Source organism: Tenrec ecaudatus, chromosome 7 (assembly GCF_050624435.1).
Source record: "Tenrec ecaudatus isolate mTenEca1 chromosome 7, mTenEca1.hap1, whole genome shotgun sequence".
Classification (NCBI taxonomy): domain Eukaryota; kingdom Metazoa; phylum Chordata; class Mammalia; order Afrosoricida; family Tenrecidae; genus Tenrec; species Tenrec ecaudatus.
Genome location: NC_134536.1, coordinates 13,446,674 through 13,465,244, shown reverse-complemented (window position 1 = coordinate 13,465,244; position 18,571 = coordinate 13,446,674). Strand labels below are relative to the sequence as shown.

The following is an 18,571-nucleotide window of genomic DNA, read 5'->3' as shown; positions in this document are numbered from 1 at the left end:
GCCCCGCCCCCAAAGGCCTAGCAACCACCATACTTCTTACTGCTCCTAGGTTTTGGCCTTGCCCAGAATGTCGCATGGTTGTAATCATGCTGCCTTCCAGAGTGTTTTCCACACTTGTGAGATTTCTCCGAGTCTTTTCAAAGCTCATTTCCTTGGACCCTTTCATTTAAAGCTTCCGTGGTTAAGATTCCCTCACCCCTCACCGCTGGGCTGTCCATCCACCTATTGAAAGAGATCTTGGTTCTTCTGATTTGGGGGCAGAATGCAAGTTGGGTAAAGACCGAGGAGTGTGCGGCTGGGTCTTGGGGTGAGACTGTTCAGCCTTATTGGAAACGGTCCATCCATCTTCCACAGGGGCCGAATCAGCATGCCTTCCCACCAGCAATGGGTGAGCATTCCTGTGATACCCATCCTGGTCGGCGTCTTGACTTTCAGCCCTCCGGACAGATGTACAGCGGCGTCTCCTTGCAGTCTTCGCGGGCAACGTTCTAATCACGCAGGGTGCTGGCCAGCTTTTCCGGGTGCACGTGCAGCTGTGCACTCCTTCGGGGAAGCCTCTCTGCAGACCTCTGGCCCACTTCTTCCCTGGGTGTGGTGTTTGTATTATTGGTAGTGTCATAGACATCTTTGATGTAGGCTGAAGACCAGGTCGTTATCAGCCATGTGCTTTGCAAATGTCTCCTCCCCGCCAGTTGGCTTTGCATTCTTTGTACAGGTTTTTCGAGGCAGGGCAAGTGCTTTGAGTGTTAAGGAAAGCTGGCAGATCGTTTTCCTTTTGTGGATTGTGCCTTTGCTATTGTCCCCACCGGACCCCCAAAACCATGTTGTGTTGTATCTAAAAGTTGCTGTCATTACCAGGGTGGTCCCCTAGAATCCGCCCCCGCCGCCCCATCATCTACTAGGGGTTGTATATTTCTGCGCTCCACAGCCAAGTCCATGATCTCCTTTAGTGATTGCTGACATTCTTTAAATGCCAAGCACTGACAAGGTAAAATTTCAAAGAGACAAAAAAATCCACCAAGAACTCCCTTTCAAGCGGTCTCCCTGCAGACATCACAGTGGGCCCGGTGGCTATTTCCTTCCATCAGATTCACAAGCCGCCTGAGGAGCCAGGAAATGCCAGAGGGTGACTTTTCTTTCCAAGGGGGGGATCCAAGAAGTGACACTTTGTAAATTCTTCCCAGTGGCTGGCCTCCCTATTTATGGAGATGTATTTATAGCAATGTCACTGGTGAATTCCTCCGCGTCGGTGGGAGGAAGGCCTTATCAAAAGGACCCAGCCTGGCCCGTGTCAAAAGGAGGAAGCGATGATGCGGAGAGCGCCAGGGCGCTCCGCAGACCTTCACCGAGCCTCGACCTCCGCTCCAGGATTGGTGCCAAGATAGCTCATCGAAATGGTTCTTGAAGCACGTCTGCAGCCGAGGCCCACTCTGGCTAACAGGAGCTCGCTGTGTTTCAGCACAAATCTATGTCCTGAGGGTGGAGCCCTGGGGACACTGTTGGCTAAGCGTTCGACAGTAAGCACAAGGTTTATAGTTCAAACCCACCAGCAGCTCCAGGGGAGGAGAGCAAGGTGTCTGCCTGCGTTCCATGAAGATTTGTTTGTGTGATGGTGGAGGTGGTGGTGGTGGAGGTGGTGGTGGTGGTGGAGATGGTGGTGGTGGTGGAGGTGATGGTGGTGGTGGTGGACGTGGTAGAGGAGGTGGAGGTGGTAGTGGAGATGGTGGTGGTGGAGGTGTCAATGGTGGAGGTGATGGTGGTAGAGGTGATGGTAGTGGTGGAGGTGGTGGTGGTGGAGATGGTGGTGGTGGAGGTGATGATGGTGGAGGTGGAGGTGGCGATGGTGGAGGTGATGGTGGTGGTGGAGGTGGTGGTGGTGGAGGTGGTGGTGGTGGAGGTGATGATGGTGGAGGTGATGATGGTGGAGGTGGAGGTGATGGTGGTGGTGGAGGTGATGGTGGTGGTGGTGGAGGTGATGGTGGTGGTGGAGATGGTGGTGGTGGAGGTGGCGATGGTGGAGGTGATGGTGGCGGTGGTGGAGGTGATGGTGGTGGTGGAGGTGGTGGTGGTGGAGATGGTGGTGGTGGAGGTGTCAATGGTGGAGGTGATGGTGGTAGAGGTGATGGTAGTGGTGGAGGTGGTGGTGGTGGTGGAGGTGATGGTGGTGGTGGAGGCGGTGGTGGTGGTGGTGGAGATGGTGGTGGTGGAGGTGGCGATGGTGGAGGTGGAGGTGGCGATGGTGGAGGTGATGGTAATGGTGGAGATGGTGGTGATGGTGGTAGTGCCATCAATTCCAATTCATGGTGATGCTATTGGATGGAGTAGAAACATCGTCACAGAATTTCTAAAGCTATGAATCTTTGCAGAAGCAGCCTACTCTCTTTCGTCCACGGCACGGCTAGTAATTTGGATGCCAGTGAGCATCTTTACCACTGAGCCACCATTCTGCACGGGAACCTTCACACTAGTTGGCCTGATAGCTAAGTTAGTTTCACTAATAAAAGAGCCACTCCCCCAAAGCCAGTATTCCGGCTAGCCGGAGGTCCGCAGTGGCTGGCTGGGGGTCTGCTCTCAGGAGTGTGACCGCCAGGAGAGGAATGTGACGGTAACGCAGATGTATACTTACGACGGTCAGCACCTTGTCCTCCATTTCCGCTACAAGGCAGTCCTAAAGAAGAGAGGGGAGAATGAAGGGGCGTCAGTGTCGTGGAGAACTCTCCCGGGCTGGCCACGCGTAGCTACACCCAGCACCCCCTCCCTCTGAGAAGCCGTGTTCTTATTTGAACAGTTTGAACATCACCATCACACCGTGTGACATCATCTCGCCACTTCTTTTTTTTTTTTTTTTTGGTAAAGAGCGTAAGTCTCATTTCACCAGGATTTTGTGAAAAGAAAAAAACAACAGAGCTCACTCACTGTACAGGGTATGCTATCGGGGACAGGGTGGGGCATACAGGGGAGAGGGTGGGTAGGGGGAACCCCCACACTGGTGGTCACTACCTCCTGGTCACCCAAGCCAGCTGTCAGTGAGCAGTGAGCAATCCCCACTCAGGGCACCCAAGCATTCCAGAGTGGCACTGTGCTGCAGAGGGAATGCCAGGCCTCTCTTCTGCATTACCTCTGCGCCTCCAACGCCCAACCTGCCAGTTAGCAGCCAATGTGTGAACCCCCCTGAGACTCCCGCAAACCCTAAGAAGCTAAAACAGAAACATATTTTTAAATCACTGCCATCAAGTTGGTTCCAACTCCTAGTCATCTTACAGGACAGAGCAGATGTGCCCCGGAGGTTTTCCAAGGTGTCATCCCAACAGAAGCAGGCTGTCACGTCGCTTTCCCACAGAACAACCCTGGCCATGATTAGCAGTGGAGCGCTTCAACCACTGCGCCACTAGGGCTCCTTCCTCAGGGGGTTGAGCAAGGCTCAGTAAATTACCAAGGAAGGGCCGCCAAAGGCAGCTGAGAAGATGGCAGGCCCGCATAGTGAGAGCTGTGGAAAGTAGGTGCTAGGTAAAATGTCTTAAAAAGGGTGATCCTGCCCTTCCTGTCTACTCCCACCCCCTGAAGCCTGAGCAGCTGGACCTGGGAGGGGGTGCTGACACCCCCCACCCCGTGAGCTTCTGTTCTTCCTAGATACCAGGAGGACCCTCCCGGGGCTCACCCACCAGGCAGTTCCTAGAAATACCAGTGAGCAGATAGCCGACCCCAAGGGCCCCAAGGGTGGGAAGCCAGACTGAATGGGTCAAGAACCTGGGGATGGCCCCCCAAAGGCAGCAGAGCTCAGCAGCAGGGCCAGCCAGCCCCCACAGGCTTTAGGTGTGGGCCTGCCTACAAGAATAGCTTTCCAAAAAGGGCTTGGATAAACTTAGTCACCAAAGTTTCTTTTAAGCAGGGCTGAGATTAAATCAGATCTTTGGGTCCTCAATAGATTCAAAAGGGTTCAACAAAACCTTCATGAACACACTGCCAAGGAGAGGGGGAAACGCAGTGGTCTTGAGGCGCTCCCAGTGACGCGGAATAAAGGGCTGGAATGTAGGGCATTGCCACTTACACTCTCCAGGGTGGGATGGATAAGCCCACCCCAGGGCATCAGAGGGGAAAGGCATACATATTGCACAAAGAATAGGTTACCTACATTCCTACCGTGGTGCTAATTGTTAGGTAAAGTGTTTTTGTTTCAATGTGATTTCTTCAGCTCATTGGCAATGACAACTGGGGCCAGAAGGGAGAGGCCACCAATTGCTACCCCAGGTCATTTTCTGATCGGGTTTTGTTGTCTTCTTCCATTTTTCATTTCCTCTACTAGAGTCAAAGAATCATAATCAACATGGGGAAAGATCCTAGCTCCTCTGCTGGTTGTAAAATCTGCACTCTCTCAAATAGAGAGAAACCTAGCAGGAAACATTTAAAAAGAAGGAAAACCTTGTACAGAAAACCAGTTGACACGGAGTCGATGCTCATCCACAGGAACCTCCAACTCCCCCACCAGGTTGTCAGATCAGAACTGTGCTTCGCGGGGTTTGCGCTCGTAGGTCACCAGCACCGTGCCTTTTCTCTGAGCTACCTGAGTACGGTCTTAACTTTTGTTAGAGAGGAGAGGTAACCATTGGCCCAGACCTGCTGGAGCTCCTGAGTAGTACTGTAAGGTAGAGGAGGGGGTGGTGGTGGTGGTGTGTGTGTAAACTAAAAAAAAAGAAACAAACTCACTGACATCAAGTTCATTTCAACTTAGTGACTATGCAGTCAGCTGCTAACCTCAAGGCGAGCAGTTTAAAACCATCAGGCTTTCTAGTCCGGTAAAGAGTTTCAGCCTCTACAGTCCGTAGAAACCCAGAGAGGCAGGTCTACCCTGTCCTATAGGGCCACTATAAGAAATCAGGACAGAGATGAAAAAGTAGCAAATGAGTTCTTTCACGGAAGTCATTTTTCCCTGAACAAATACATGGTTCTGAATTGCTATGTTCTTGACAAACGTATTTTTGCATGCCTAATTCTGATAATCAAATTATGGGTGTACCAGCTGTCACAATCTTTACATGGAGTCCACCCTGGCGGCTGCAGTGCTCGATCTTCTCCAGCTAGTGCCTCTAGGCCTTCTCACTTTCAGCAAACATGACTGTGTCATCTCACACCGAAGGTTGTTACCAAGCCTTCCTCCGATCTCGAGTCCTCATTCTTGGTCATATAATTCAACTTCTCTGATTATCTGCTTATCAAACAAATTGAGTAAGTACAGAGAGAGTATACAACCCTGATGCACACCTTTCCTGATTTTCAACCACGGAGCATGGCCTTGTTGTGTTTGCACAACTGTCTCTTGGTCCACGTACAAGTTCCAAATGAGCATACTGACGTGTCCTGGAATTCTGTTTCCTTCTCAAGGCTATCCATCATTCGTAGGATCCACACAGTTGATCCCGCTGACATGAGCAATGCGATCCCTTGCTCAACATCCTCTTCTGAGTCTGGCCTGAACCTCTGATAGCTCTCTGTCAATGCACTGCTGCAACCATGGTTGGGTGACTTTCAGTCAAACGTTTATTTGCATGTGATATCAAGGATCTTGTTCGATAGTCTGGGCATTCTGTTTGCATGGATACAAATAGGGATCCCTTCCAATCGGTGGGCCAGTACACAGCATAGGAAAGTGAGTGCTTCCAGTGCTTCCTAAGTTTACTGAAACATTTCAATTAGTATCCCATCAATTGTTGAGCCTTGTTTTGGGCTAATGCTTTCAGTGCAGCTTGAACTCTATCCATTAGGACCCATGATTCTTGCTCATCTGCACCTCTTGAATTGGTGGAATGTAGACCAGTTCCTTTTCGTGCAGCGACTCTGGGGGCTCTGTCCATCTTCTTTGGATGCTCCCTGCATCACTCAATATTTTGCCCATAAAATCTTTCAAGAGTGGCACTCGAGGCTTGCATTTATTTTTTCTTGAGTTCTTTCCGTGGCAGATATGCCGAGTGCCTTCTTGTTTTAGGTCTTTGCACAATTCGTCACACTCAATATTCACACACTTTATTTTTCTTCTCAAGATTCCCTCCGAAATGTTCTGTACAGTTCTTTGGCTTCATCGTTTCTTCCATTTGCCTCAGCTACTCAACAATTACGAGCACGTTTCACCATCTCTTCTGGCATCCACTTTGATCTTTTCTTTCTTTTTGTGTGTGTGTGTTGTTTTATTTGTTTAATATTTTACTAGGGGCTCATACAACTCTTATCACAATCCATACATATACATACATCAATTGTATAAAGCACATCTGTACATTCTTTGCCCTAATCATTTTCAAAGCATTTGCTCTCCACTTAAGCCCTTTGCATCAGGTCCTCTTTTTTCTCCTCCCTCCCCGCTTCCCCCTCCCCCAGGAGCCCTTGATAATTTATAGATTCTTATTTTGTTATATCTTGCCCTATCCGGCGTCTCCCTTCACCCCCTTTTATGTTGTCCATCCCCCAGGGAGGAAGTCACACGTAGATCTTTGTAATCGGTTCCCCCTTTCCAACCCACTCACCCTCTACCCTCCCAGTATCGCACCTCACACCCCTGGTCCTGAAGGTATCATCCACCCTGGATTCCCTGTGCCTCTAGCTCCTATATGCATAAGTGTACAACCTCTGCTCTATCCAGACTTGCAAGGTAGAACTCAGATCATGGTAGTGGGGGGTGGGGAGCATTTAGGAACTAGAGGAAAGCTGTATTCTTCATCGGTACTACATCACATCCTGACTGACTCATCTCCTCCTCTAGACCCCTCTGGGAGGGGATCTCCAGTAGCCGACAAATGGGTTTTGGGTCTCCCCTCTGCACTTCCCCCTTCATTCACTATGGTAAGATTTTTTTTTTTTTGATGATGCCTTATACCTGATCCCTTTGACACCTCGTGATTGCACAGGCTGGTGTGCTTCTTCCATGTGGGCTTTGTTGCTTCTGAGCTAGATGGCCACTTGTTGACCTTCAAGCCTTTAAGACCCCAGATGCTATCTCTTTTGATAGCCGGGCACCATCAGCTTTCTTCGCCACATTTGCTTATGCACCCGTTTGTCCTCGGCGATTGTATCATGGAGGTGTGCAGCCAATGATATGATTTTTTGTTCTTTGATGCCTGATAACTGATCCCTTCAGGACCACGTGATCACACAGGCTGGTGTGTTCTTCCATGTGGGCTTTTTTGCTTCTGAGCTAGATGGCTGCTTGTTTATCTTCAAGCCTTTAAGACCCCAGACACTATCTCTTTTGATAGCCGGGCACCATCAGCTTTCTTCACCACATTTACTTGTTCACCCGCTTTGGCTTCAGCAGTTGTGTCGGGAGGGTGAGCATCGTAGAGTGGCAATTTAATAGAAGAAAGTATTCATGTATTGAGGGAGTGCTTGACCTTTTGCTTTTTTTAATGAATGGTATTCCTGATGTCCTCCCACAGCTCAGCTGTCTTCCATTATGAGTGTTCAATGCAGCAAATCTGCTCTTCAGAAGTTCTAGAAATTCAAGTAGCATAGATTCGGGGTCTTCTTTTGGCTCTTATGGACTTACTTTTATTTTTTCCAGCTTTATCCTGAACTTACATAGAAGCAATTGGTGGTCTGTTCCACAGTCAGCCCATGGCCCAGTTTCAGCAGCTGATATTGAGCTTCTCCATTGTTTCTTCCCACAGATGTACTAAATTTGTTATCGGTGGATTCCACCTAGAGAAGTCCACATGTATAGTCAGCATTGGTGTTGTTTAAAAAAGGTACATTCGAAGAAGCTATTGAGTCTTGCAAAATTATATCATGTAATCTCCAGCTTTGTTCCTATCACCAAGACCACATTTCCCAGCAACTGTACCTTCCTCTGTTTCCAGCTTTTGCATTCCAATCACCAATAATTATCAATGCATCCTGATTGCATGTTTATTCAATTTCAGAGTGAAAATTCTGGTAGAACTCTTCAATTGCTTCACCACTAGTTTTTGTGGTTGGTGCATAAATTTGAATAGTTGTATTGATTGTATCTCCTTGAATGGGGAAAGACATTATCCTATCACAGACAGCACTGTACTTCAAGATAGTTCATGACATGTCCTTTCGATGACAAATATGGTGCCATTCCTCTCGAACGTGTCATTCCCGGCAGAGTAAAGCACATGATTTTCTGATTCAAAATTACCAGTACCTGTCCATTTCAGCTCACTGACACCTGCAATATTGATCTTGAAGAGTTCCATTTCATTTCAGATAACTTCCAATTTTCCTACATTCATATACCTCATACACTCCAAGGTCAGATGATCCAAACATGTTTTCAGCTGTTTCTTGCCAGTCGGAGTCATGCCCTGTCGGCAAGCCTTTGCTCCATCCCTGACGCTGTGTTTAACTTCCAGGAGGCAGCTCTTCCTTGGTTGTACGTGGTTTGAGCCGAGGGGCTCATCTGCTGGCACCGTCCCTGACCATGCTCTGCTTGGTTGTCAGGGTCTGACAATGTTTCAAAACTACCCATAAGATGGCTAAGTGCTAAACAACAGGCAAAGTGGACACACCCTGTAAAAAGGGATCCGCTCAGCTCAGCCTTCAGTCTCCTCACCGGAGCCCCCTCTCCCTCCTGCCTGAATCAGTCACACTGTCTGGGACCCTACAGAGCGCAGATCCACCAGGACACGCTCACCTGCTTATCAGGGAGCTGGCCTCTTACACTGCCATTAAACAATCACATGTAAACTTGCTCCAAACTAAAATATCACACCAAAACCAACCCCACATCTAGTGAGTAGATTCCGACGCTATCAAGGGTTTCTGAGATTATCAATCTTTATGGGAGCGGCAGTCTCATCTCGCTCCACATGAGGGGGGAGGGCAGGTTTGAACTGCCAACCTGGAGGCCGGGTGGGGGTGTGGGGTTTGAACGACAGACCTGTAGTTAACAGTCTAGTTCAATCAAAACAAGAGTCAGGATATTGTGGGGAAAGTGCGCCCCACAAAGAAAGAAGAAAGCCCCGCGTGGGGGATGCGGGTAGGGGGGGCATGTGTCCCCCCACAAACACCAGGGAACAGCCTCAGTGGGATTTACAACTGGCATTTCACCCTTCTGTCAAAACGACTTTGTGCTTCATAATACTGAGCCAATTCAGAGGCCCTTGGGCTCCGAGTGCCCTCCTGTGAAGAGGGTCCCAGGGGCACCAGATGAACATCACGGAGCCTGGAGTCCCAGGGCTGCGAGGACTGGGGCTTAGGTGCCCCAGTGCCACTCCTCATGTTCCAAAAAGAAGGTGCCCGGCCTTTCACCAGGGTCACCTCTTATCTTAGGGCATGGTTGGCACAGAGGGCAAGGTGAGTTTCGTTGTAATGTGTTTGCCAGATCAGCAGACCTAACCAGCACTGACTCATTGAACTTCAGTGCCAAGCGGGGCGTGAAAAGAAGAGCCAGCGGACCCTTGCTTCGCAAAGGCAGCTCAGAAGATGTTTAGCAAGTGTCTGCTACGGGCCAGGCACTAAGACAGCTGGTGAGTAAGCACAAGAGCTGATAAGTTAGATAAGAAACTAATAAAAAATGAAAGGGAGGGTTGCGGAAGCTGGCTGAGCAGTAGGTGGACTGCGGGCGCATGTCTCGGGCCCTCACTGAGATATCAGAGTCTGGCCGAAGAGTTTCGAGTGGAGTTGGTAAGTATCACATTCTAACGAGGACATTTGTCGGAATGAAACTCCCAGGCTCCTTGTCCCTCCGGACTGGCACACAAGCTGTCCTGAAGGACAGTAGCAGCTGACCCGAGTGAATACCCACCACGTAACAATGGAATCAACCCTGCAAGCCAGGAGTTGAGTTACTGCGTCACCACCGAGCCCAACCTGACTGATGCACCCACGCACCAGCACACAGACAGGAGAGACAGGAGAGAGACTGACACAGCAGTACACCGAGCAATGACTGCAGTAAAGCACCTATCTTCTTGAGGATAAGCTGTCCCAAAGTTTTCTAAATTTTAGTTTGAAAATTTCAGGTTGGCCTATCCTCGAGTCTATACAGTAAAACTCTTCCAGGTGGTCTAAGTTTAAAAAAATTAACACGTTTGAGGCCAGACAGAATCACTGGCACAGGTGGTTTAAAATAAAGGAACCCTGGTGGTGCCAGGGTTTAGTGTTCAGTCAGGCCAGTGGTTCAAATCCGCCAACGACTTGGAAAGAGCGTGACGAGGCTGTCTGCTCCCCAGTTCCACTCTGGTCGCCAGTGTTGCTATGAGTCACACTCCACTTGGTGGTAGAGGATTTGCTTTGAGTTAAAAACACAAGGAAGTAGCAGAGATCTTTGAGTCAAAGGCACACTGGTCATGTGCACCCAAAACCACTTTTTACAATACATCAAATTTAAAGACTGCTGACTCTCCAAGGTGACACAGTGGTTAAGCATTTGACTGGTAACCGAAAAGGCAGCAGTTCAAAACCACCAGCAGAAATACGAGACTTTCTACTCCCATAAAGAGCTACAGTCTCAAAACCCCCTAGGGGCAATCCTACCCTGTCCTACTGGTCGCTATGGAGTCAGCTTCGACTTGAAGGCAGTGCGTGTGATTGGCTGGAGCGCTCCCTGGAGAGCTCCCTGGAGACCTGGGAGTGCAGCGAGTGGTGCACCGGGCTGCTCGGCCACCATCGTTCCTCGAGAGAAAGGTGAGGCTGTCTGCCTCAGTAGACTCACAGCCTCAGCAATTGTGGGGAACACTTCTACGCCATCCTGTCGGGTCTCTCTGAGTTAGGAGTCAGCGCAATGGCAGTGGCTCTGGTTTAGGGTTTGGTCTCTAAGATTCTGATGGGAGAAAGAGAAGTGCACCCGTGGGCAGGTGGACCAAGTGAAAGTGGAGGGGAGGAACAAACCACCTAGAGAGCTAGCCCTTCACCCCGTGCAGAGTGAGCAGGTGTCTTGGTGCTGCTGCTGCTGTTGTGATAGAGCAAGCAGCCTTGAGGCACTGACCTTCTGCACGGTCGTGGTCAGATCCAGGCACAGCTGGATGATTTTGTTCTTGGTGATGGAGAAATCCGTGATCCCGGCAAACGGAGCCCTGGAAAGAAACAGAGACTGTTTAAGAAGGAAGGAGTCCCCTGGGATCCTGCCCTAAACGACATGCACAGCGACCCAGGAGGCCGCTCCCTCCCAGGTTACAGAATGGAGAGTGGAGGCGGGGAAGTGCTACGTAGACATATATCAAAGAGACCGGGAACGAGCAACCCATCAGAAGTCAACAGCGACCTTCATGCCGACCATGAGCGCTCAGTCTGGGCAGCAGATGACTCCCGGAAGTTGTACTGGTTCTCCAAGCTAAGGACCGCTGGCTTCTGCTAGTCCTTTCAGGAGCACACAGACTCACTGCTGCCCGCTTGATGCCGACTCAGGGTGATACCCATGTGTCACAACATAGATTTTCTGGGCTGTGGCGCAGTAGTTACCCTTTGGGCTGCTAACCTTAAGGCCAGCAGTTCAAAACCACCAACCGCTCCAAGAGTGAGAAAGAGGAGGCTTTCTACTCCCGTAAAGAGTTACAGTCTCAGCAATCCATAGGGGCACTTCGACTTTATCCTATAGGGGCTCCGTCAGAATCGACTCGACGGCAGTTGAGTTTGGTCTTTTTAAAATCTTTACAGAGACAGAGCCCTGGTGACAGAGTGGGTAAGCCCATGGCTGGTAACAAAAGTAAAGTGTCTCCGTCAGTAAGGATTGCAGCCCTTGGAAGCCCAATGGAGCACTTCTATGCTGTCCTGGAGGGTCGCTCCGACTCAGAATTGACTCAAAAGCAATGCTTTCTGGTCTGGGAGGTAGTCTTTATACAGAAACAGTTCATCAGACCTTTCTTCCATGATACCACCAAGTGGATACAAACCACTCACCTTGAGGTTTGCTGCCGACAGTACACCAGTTGTGTCACCAGAGACTTTTGGTACTCCCCAAACCAAGCAAATCAAACTCACTGCCATGGAGTCAATGCCGATTGATAGAGACCCTATAGGTCAGGGCAGAACTGCCTCTGTGAGTTCCAAGACTGTAACTCTTTACAAGAGTAGAAAGCCCTGTCTTTCTCCAGAGGAGCGGCTGGTGGTTTCGAACTGCCAACACTACAGTTAGCAGCCCAACTTCCAACCACTATGCCACCGGGGCTCCTCTGTAACTCCTCTGGAATCTACCAGTGATCTGGATCTCGAGCACAGGGCCGGAAAAAGGCCATGAAAGGGACACTGGGTCCTTCTCCGGAAACACAGCCCAGCCTTCGATCATCTCAGAACCGACTGGGAGAGCCAAGGGAGGCTGGCTCCTGACTCACCGGTCCAGCCACGCCAGCAAGGCCTTTGCAGCACCGATGAGCTCCACCACAGAGGTCAGGAACTCATTGGGAGGCTTGCACGAGGTGTTCCCATTGTAAGTGGGGCTTTTCCGCCGGCTACTTATGTAATTCTGTAGGTTTCGGGAAGAAGCTTGCAGTTTCAGAACCAAGTTCTTCATATTATCTGTCTCAAGGCCATAATTCTGCAGAAAATAAAAGAAAGGAGAACATGTCTGGACAATTGGCAATATCCCAAACTCTCCTACCTCAAAGACTCAATCAACTCCTACAGTGGCCATCAAAACCTCACCTGCGCTGGCCCACCATGCTAATTTCACCTGGAAGATCCTCTTCCTGAAACAGGCTATGATTCTTTATATTTTAATAGTTTTACTGACGTACAATTCACGTATCAGACAATTCAATGGCTTAAACATATTGCTATAGTTTATTGTGCCAGCCTGGCCGATAAACACAAGTAGGATTAACTGAAGGGCAGAGGGATAAATGGCTCGGTGAGCCTCACCTTGGTTGTTCTGTGCCTCAGTTTAAAGGGGTACACTACCTGTGGGATGCCTAGCCTGTGGACTGTGTCACTGTAAGTTGAGGTCCCTTTAAGCCCACACGATTGGAATGTTCATCTCTGGTGCTGGGGACCGACAGTTGATGACAGTTGGGGACCTGCCTTGCTGTTTGCTGCCTGGGTATATATAGCCCAGCTCTCTCTACAGAAGGGGACTGACAACTGGCGGCTCTGAAGCCTTAAAGGACTGCTAGTGTCTCACTGCTTTAAAATTTAACTGTTAATCTTGTATTATCTATCTGTATATAATTTATTGGTTCATTTCTTGTATTATATATCTCTCTTTATAAATATATTTATATATAATTACTAGCAATCTGGTTCGTCTCTCTAGAGAACCCTGTCCAACACACATATTAAGGAGTGCAACCACCACCACAACCGATTTGAGAATATGTTCTCCTGTTTACACTCATCATTAATAGCCCATCGTTCCCCGAAACCTCCCTTGCCTTAACCCGAAGAAACTTCTTCTCCAGTTACTGTCTCTGTAGACTTGCCTGTCCTGGGTTACATATAGAGAAAGACTCCAAGAGCAGTAACAGGGAGAAAAAAAAACTCTCAATTGAGAAAAAGCCAAAAATATTTTAAAAACTATACCAAGTTGAAAATGTGTCAATAGGGAGAACAATTGATAAGGTGTTAACTACATCTGTATTAGTCCACTTGACAATGCACTCTGACAACAAGGCTATCAACAGCCCTGGGCAACGGTCAGAAGGAATTCACCAGAGGCGTAATCCACATGAGGACCCTACGCATGGACTTCAGGCTTTCAGTGTCATCCAGAGCCTCCTGCAAACCGGTGCTTAGAATTTAAGCTCTAATACTATTCCCTCCTCCTGTCTTGGATTTGATTATTTACAATCCTGGGATCACAAAGGCTGGTGTGATTCTTCCGTGCAGAATTAGATAACAGCTCACTTAGACGGCTGCATGCTTGAAGGCAAGTCTAAGACCTCAGATGCTCTTCTTTCTGATGGCCGTGCACCATCTGCTTTCTTCATCACATTTTGCTAGAGAATCCATATTTTCAGTGATCTCTTCACGAGTGCAAAACTAATTTTTCTTGGATGAGGGCTACAATTAGGGATATGAATGTTGACAGGAACCAACTCTACCTCATCCTTCACATCCAGCCTGACCACTGAACCAAGCACAATTCTTGTTAGTCAGCCTTGGAACGACTAACGACTGGGACCGGACCATTCTCTTCTGGGGGCGGTAGAGGGTACCAGGATGGAGCAGAAGGGCTTCCAACAGGGGTCTCTAAGCTGGAAGGAGCCTAGGTAGCACCATGGGAAAGCGCTCAGCTGCTAGCTGAAAAGTTGGCAGTTCAAATCCACCAGTAGCTCCCTAGGGAAAAAGACACCCTGCTCCTGTAAAGATTATCGCCTAGAAACCTCTATGGGGCTATTCGATTCTGTCGCACATGGGTGCTATGAGTCAGAATCTACTCAGAAACGCCCAACGCCGCCCCACTTTGCGGGAGTAGATGGCCAGGTCTCCCTCCACAGTGCCACCGCGCGGGTTCAACCTTTAGCCACGTGCCTGTCCTAGAGAAGCACTGCACTAACTGCCCAAAGATCCCTAACGACCGGGTGGGAGAGGCAGGACTCCACTCGGGGCAGTCTGCTCCACAGCCCGTGCTCCCAGGTGTGACGCTCTGCACTCAGCCTCTCTGGGCCCCTTCCGCAGGAAAGCTGCAGCTGCGCCCACCAGGAGCCTGAGTCAAGAAGAGAACACCTGGAGAGTGAGCCTGGAGCAAGCACACGTTAACAAGGTCACGGAAACGTTCTGCCAGCTGTTAACGGTCCCAAATTCCATCGTGGCCCATCGCGTTGTCTACAGCGACAGCAGCTGGCTTCCTTCACCCCCCCACCCCACCCCTCCCAGAGGCTCATTCTTCTCCCAGCACCACCTGCCTCGTCCTCCTGCTGCATCCAACCATCTCCTCCGGCTTTGTCTGCCTCTCCCGCAGCCCCTGCCGTGAACTCTCCTAGACGGAAAAAAGTCAAACCCACCGCCATCGGGTCCACTCAGGGGGCCTGAGACCCAGGGCTTCCCGGAAGGCTGTGTGTGCTTCCTGCGGTGGCCCTATCTCCCGCCCCTCTTCAGCTGTGTAACGAGTGTCCCATCATCTAAGTTGTTAAAGGTGTACAAACCCACGACCCATGCGTTTTAGTATAAAAAACTGTCCTCTGTGTGTTTCCTTTCCTCAATAGTATTTTAAGTTTTATCCAAAATATTCACTGGCAGTGGAGTCGATGCTGACTCACAGTGACCCCCTACGGGTTTCCAAGACTAACTTTTCCCAGGACTAGAGAACCCAGTCTTTCTCCACGGAGCTGCTGCTGGTTCTGTATTGCCGATCACGCAGATCGCAGCCCAACTCGTGACCACGACACCACCGGGCACCTAGTTACCACTGGCTAAATTAATAGAACTACCATCTGTCCCGAGGAGCCCTGGTGGTGTAGTGGGCTACGCACTGGGCTTCTTACTGCAAGACCAGCAATTCAAAGCCCCCAGGCGCTCAAAGGAGAGAGATGAGGTTCCCTACTCCCATACAGTCTTGGAGACCCACGGGGACAGCTCTACCCTTTCCTACAGGGTCGCTATGAGTTGGGATGCCCTCGATAGGACTGAGTTTTACTCTACACCCCCGTGTGAATCATTTAGAATGTCCTTCAGCAAAATGACGATGACGTCTTTAAAGTGAGCCAGACACATAGATACACCATAGAGCTATGAATGGACTTGAGCTCACACTTAATCGTAGCCCTCATCTAAGAACAATTAAGTGTGTATGACTGGCCTTGATCAATACCTGTCCCCATGACATGATCACTGAAGACACGGGTGCTGTGGCAAAGTGTAGGAAGTTATTAGATGGTACCTGGCTATCAGAAAGAATAGCGTCTGGGCCGTCAAGGTCTGTCTTAAAACAAGCGGCCGTCTAAGTGAGGTGTCAGCTCAAGTACACGCCCATCAGCCTAAGTGATCCAAGAGCTGCAAATAATGACATCCAAAGCTGGAGGAAGGACCAGTATGAAAGCTTGCAAAAGGATGCAGATGACTGACTGGGAAAGCCCACAACCCACCTGCAGGGGCCACCATGCAAATTAAGCCTCTGGGGAATCCCCTCTGACTGTGAATGGGACATAGGAAAGGCCTGGTTGTCAGGCCGAGTCCACGGTATGGTGGATTACTGCAGCGGTGCTTAGGTCAATGCTTGTCCTTGATCCCCTCATGCATAGTGGCCTCTGTTTTTAGCAGTTTCTGCTGTGCTTTTGGTGGAGGCTTTCCTTTGTTTTAGGGCAGCGGTTCTCAGCCTTCCAGTGCCCAGACCCTGTCATACAGTTCCTAGTGTGTGGTGACCCCCCCAACCATCAAATTATTCTCATTGCTACTTCATCACTGTCATTTTGCTACTGCTATGAATGGGGTGACCCCTGTGAAAGGGTCGTTCAAGCCCCCAAGGGGTCGTGACCCACAGATTGAGAACTGCTCTTTTAGTGTATCATTGTTTGGGGGCTGTTTGTCCTGGGTCTTGATTTGGTACGATTTTCTGTCTAGGAAACCAGGGTTAGATAAACCCATAGAGATAAGAATTAGATGACCAGAATCAAATGGGCATGACAGGGAGGGTGGTGGGAAATGTGGTCCCTCATGTAGATTAAGTGGGTGTACAACTCATAGGAATGTGATTGAACTATTGAAATGTATGATAGGTGAATTGTATGTCAATGAAGCTGTTATAAATGAACAAACTAAAAGGAAAAAATCTACAGACGCACAAACACATATGAGAAAAGGTATTTCTTTTTTAAAGTGTGCAAAAAATTGTGTGTGTGTGGGAAGGGGGAGCAAGATGAACCGAGAGGTTAACAACAAAAGACAGCTTCAATCTACTAGTTGAAACACTCACCAACATCTTATTGAAAACAATTCTCATTTCAAATCGGGTTTATCTAAAACTCAACTCTATTTTACTTCCAAATAGAAAAAAAAAGATTCCTAACCATAATGTTTAAAAGGTTATCTGACAAGGCTGAAAGGAATGAAGTATAGAATGTATTCAAGGGGGAAAAAATTCCCAGGTCCACTAACTGGACACTGTCTTTTGCAAGCCTCAAAAGAAGCAAAGCTGGTAATTAGCAAAATGTAAATGACTGGCTGGCATGGTCATTCTCTATCTAGATAATTATATTCATTCATTACCTTTCCAGCCATCATATTCATGGGTGAGACAAACAAAATGATTTCCACCCTGGCTTAAATTCAGACCATCAGACTCGTCCATCGTTGCGTAAAGAGCCCACAGGATGCAGACAGGCTGTTTTAAAGGCGGAGACTACGATGGAAGAGCACGTCGCCTCATTCAGTCACTCCGCCTGCCAGCTTTCAAAAGGCTGGAGCCAACCTTCGTGTGTCCACACCACCATACAGTGCGGGCCACTTCTGGTGCCATCCACAACCCTGGCTTCTAAACTCAGAGGATTAAATGAGTTTTATCGAGGCGGGGTTTAAAGCCATAAGCTTCCACAAGCCTGCCACTTTCAGAACTCAAATACAGGGGGAGGGGAGCTTCTTAATGGCTTTTCATTTTCCACCCAATTTGCCCTGATACACGCCCTCCTCGACCACCATTGCCAAGAAAATGAAAAAGTGGGGATAGAGGAATAGACAGCCAGCCAGATAATCAAATGCAATTTCTAAAGGGGCGGAAGGAAGGGGAAAAAAACCTCCCCCTTCACCTCATTCCATGGTCAGGCGAGAACAAAACCCTGATTCTATGAGCTCCAAAGGCCTCTACTGTACAAACATAATCAGGAAAGGATTATTGACTTAAGTGCCCCACAATGAAAGACAGAAAATGACTAACTTCTCAAGACTAGAGTTGATTATTTTCATGAATTTTTTTTGGGGGGGGGGAGTTGTAAAATATGACTCTTTCAGAAACGGCCCTGAGATAAAGCATCAAGAAGATACAAACCAAGCAACAAATGAGATCACTGACTAAGAATCTGTGCACATGGTCAACGCTTCCCAGGGAAGTCTCGCGTCATGAGAGGCTAGACACCAGGGGCCATTTCCTGGTCTGGCTGGAGACGCGCTATTCTGGACGGGAGAGAGGGGAAGACATCGCTTACTCTTCTCCTGGGCCTAAGATGATGCATGCTTTAACTCCAGATGATCCAGCGGGGCTGCTTCTCCCGTCCGTGGAGCTCTGCTTGGGACCTAACACCAGGGATTAGAGAGGCTCAGAGAAATGGGAAATCTTCTTAGTGACTTGGGTCCAGGAAGTTACAAGCTAAGAAAAAGACATCGGTCTCCCTGAAGGCATTCCGGAAAAGCAAGTCAATATAAATTCCAGCAAGCAGCCCGCATGCTTCACAATCTCTCTTCTCCCCCAGAGAGAAGGGCAGCATTTTCTGATGTGTCTTGAGCTGCTGATGAATCAAGAGAAGGCCGGGGCTTTCCACCCCGTGCACAGTGACGGTCTGGGGCACGTACAGGGGCAGCTCTACTCTGCCCTGTCGAGTTGTTCTGAGGCTGACTGGCCGGATGGCAGACAGGTAGACTGATCTACAGAAATCCCACAGAACCGCACCCCCCGAAGACGGCGTCGCTCACATGTACTGATTCCAACTTTACTTTCCCAATCCACTCCAACCTTGAAAACACACAGCCGGCCCTGCCC

The 18,571-nt window shown here is 49.1% G+C and overlaps 1 protein-coding gene across 3 annotated transcripts in view; it reads right to left on the bottom strand.

Moving 5' to 3' along the window:
• The window catches only part of CNKSR3 (CNKSR family member 3), a 103,987-nt gene that overhangs the window by 18,344 nt on the left and 67,072 nt on the right, over positions 1-18,571 (bottom strand). For all 3 annotated transcript variants that reach the window (XM_075554348.1, XM_075554351.1, XM_075554350.1), the window contains 3 exons: positions 12,282-12,484; positions 10,940-11,027; positions 2,627-2,668 (listed from right to left, as the gene is read on the bottom strand). In XM_075554348.1, the coding sequence (XP_075410463.1) occupies positions 2,627-2,668; positions 10,940-11,027; positions 12,282-12,484 (333 nt within the window). The remainder of the gene's footprint in view (positions 1-2,626; positions 2,669-10,939; positions 11,028-12,281; positions 12,485-18,571) is intronic.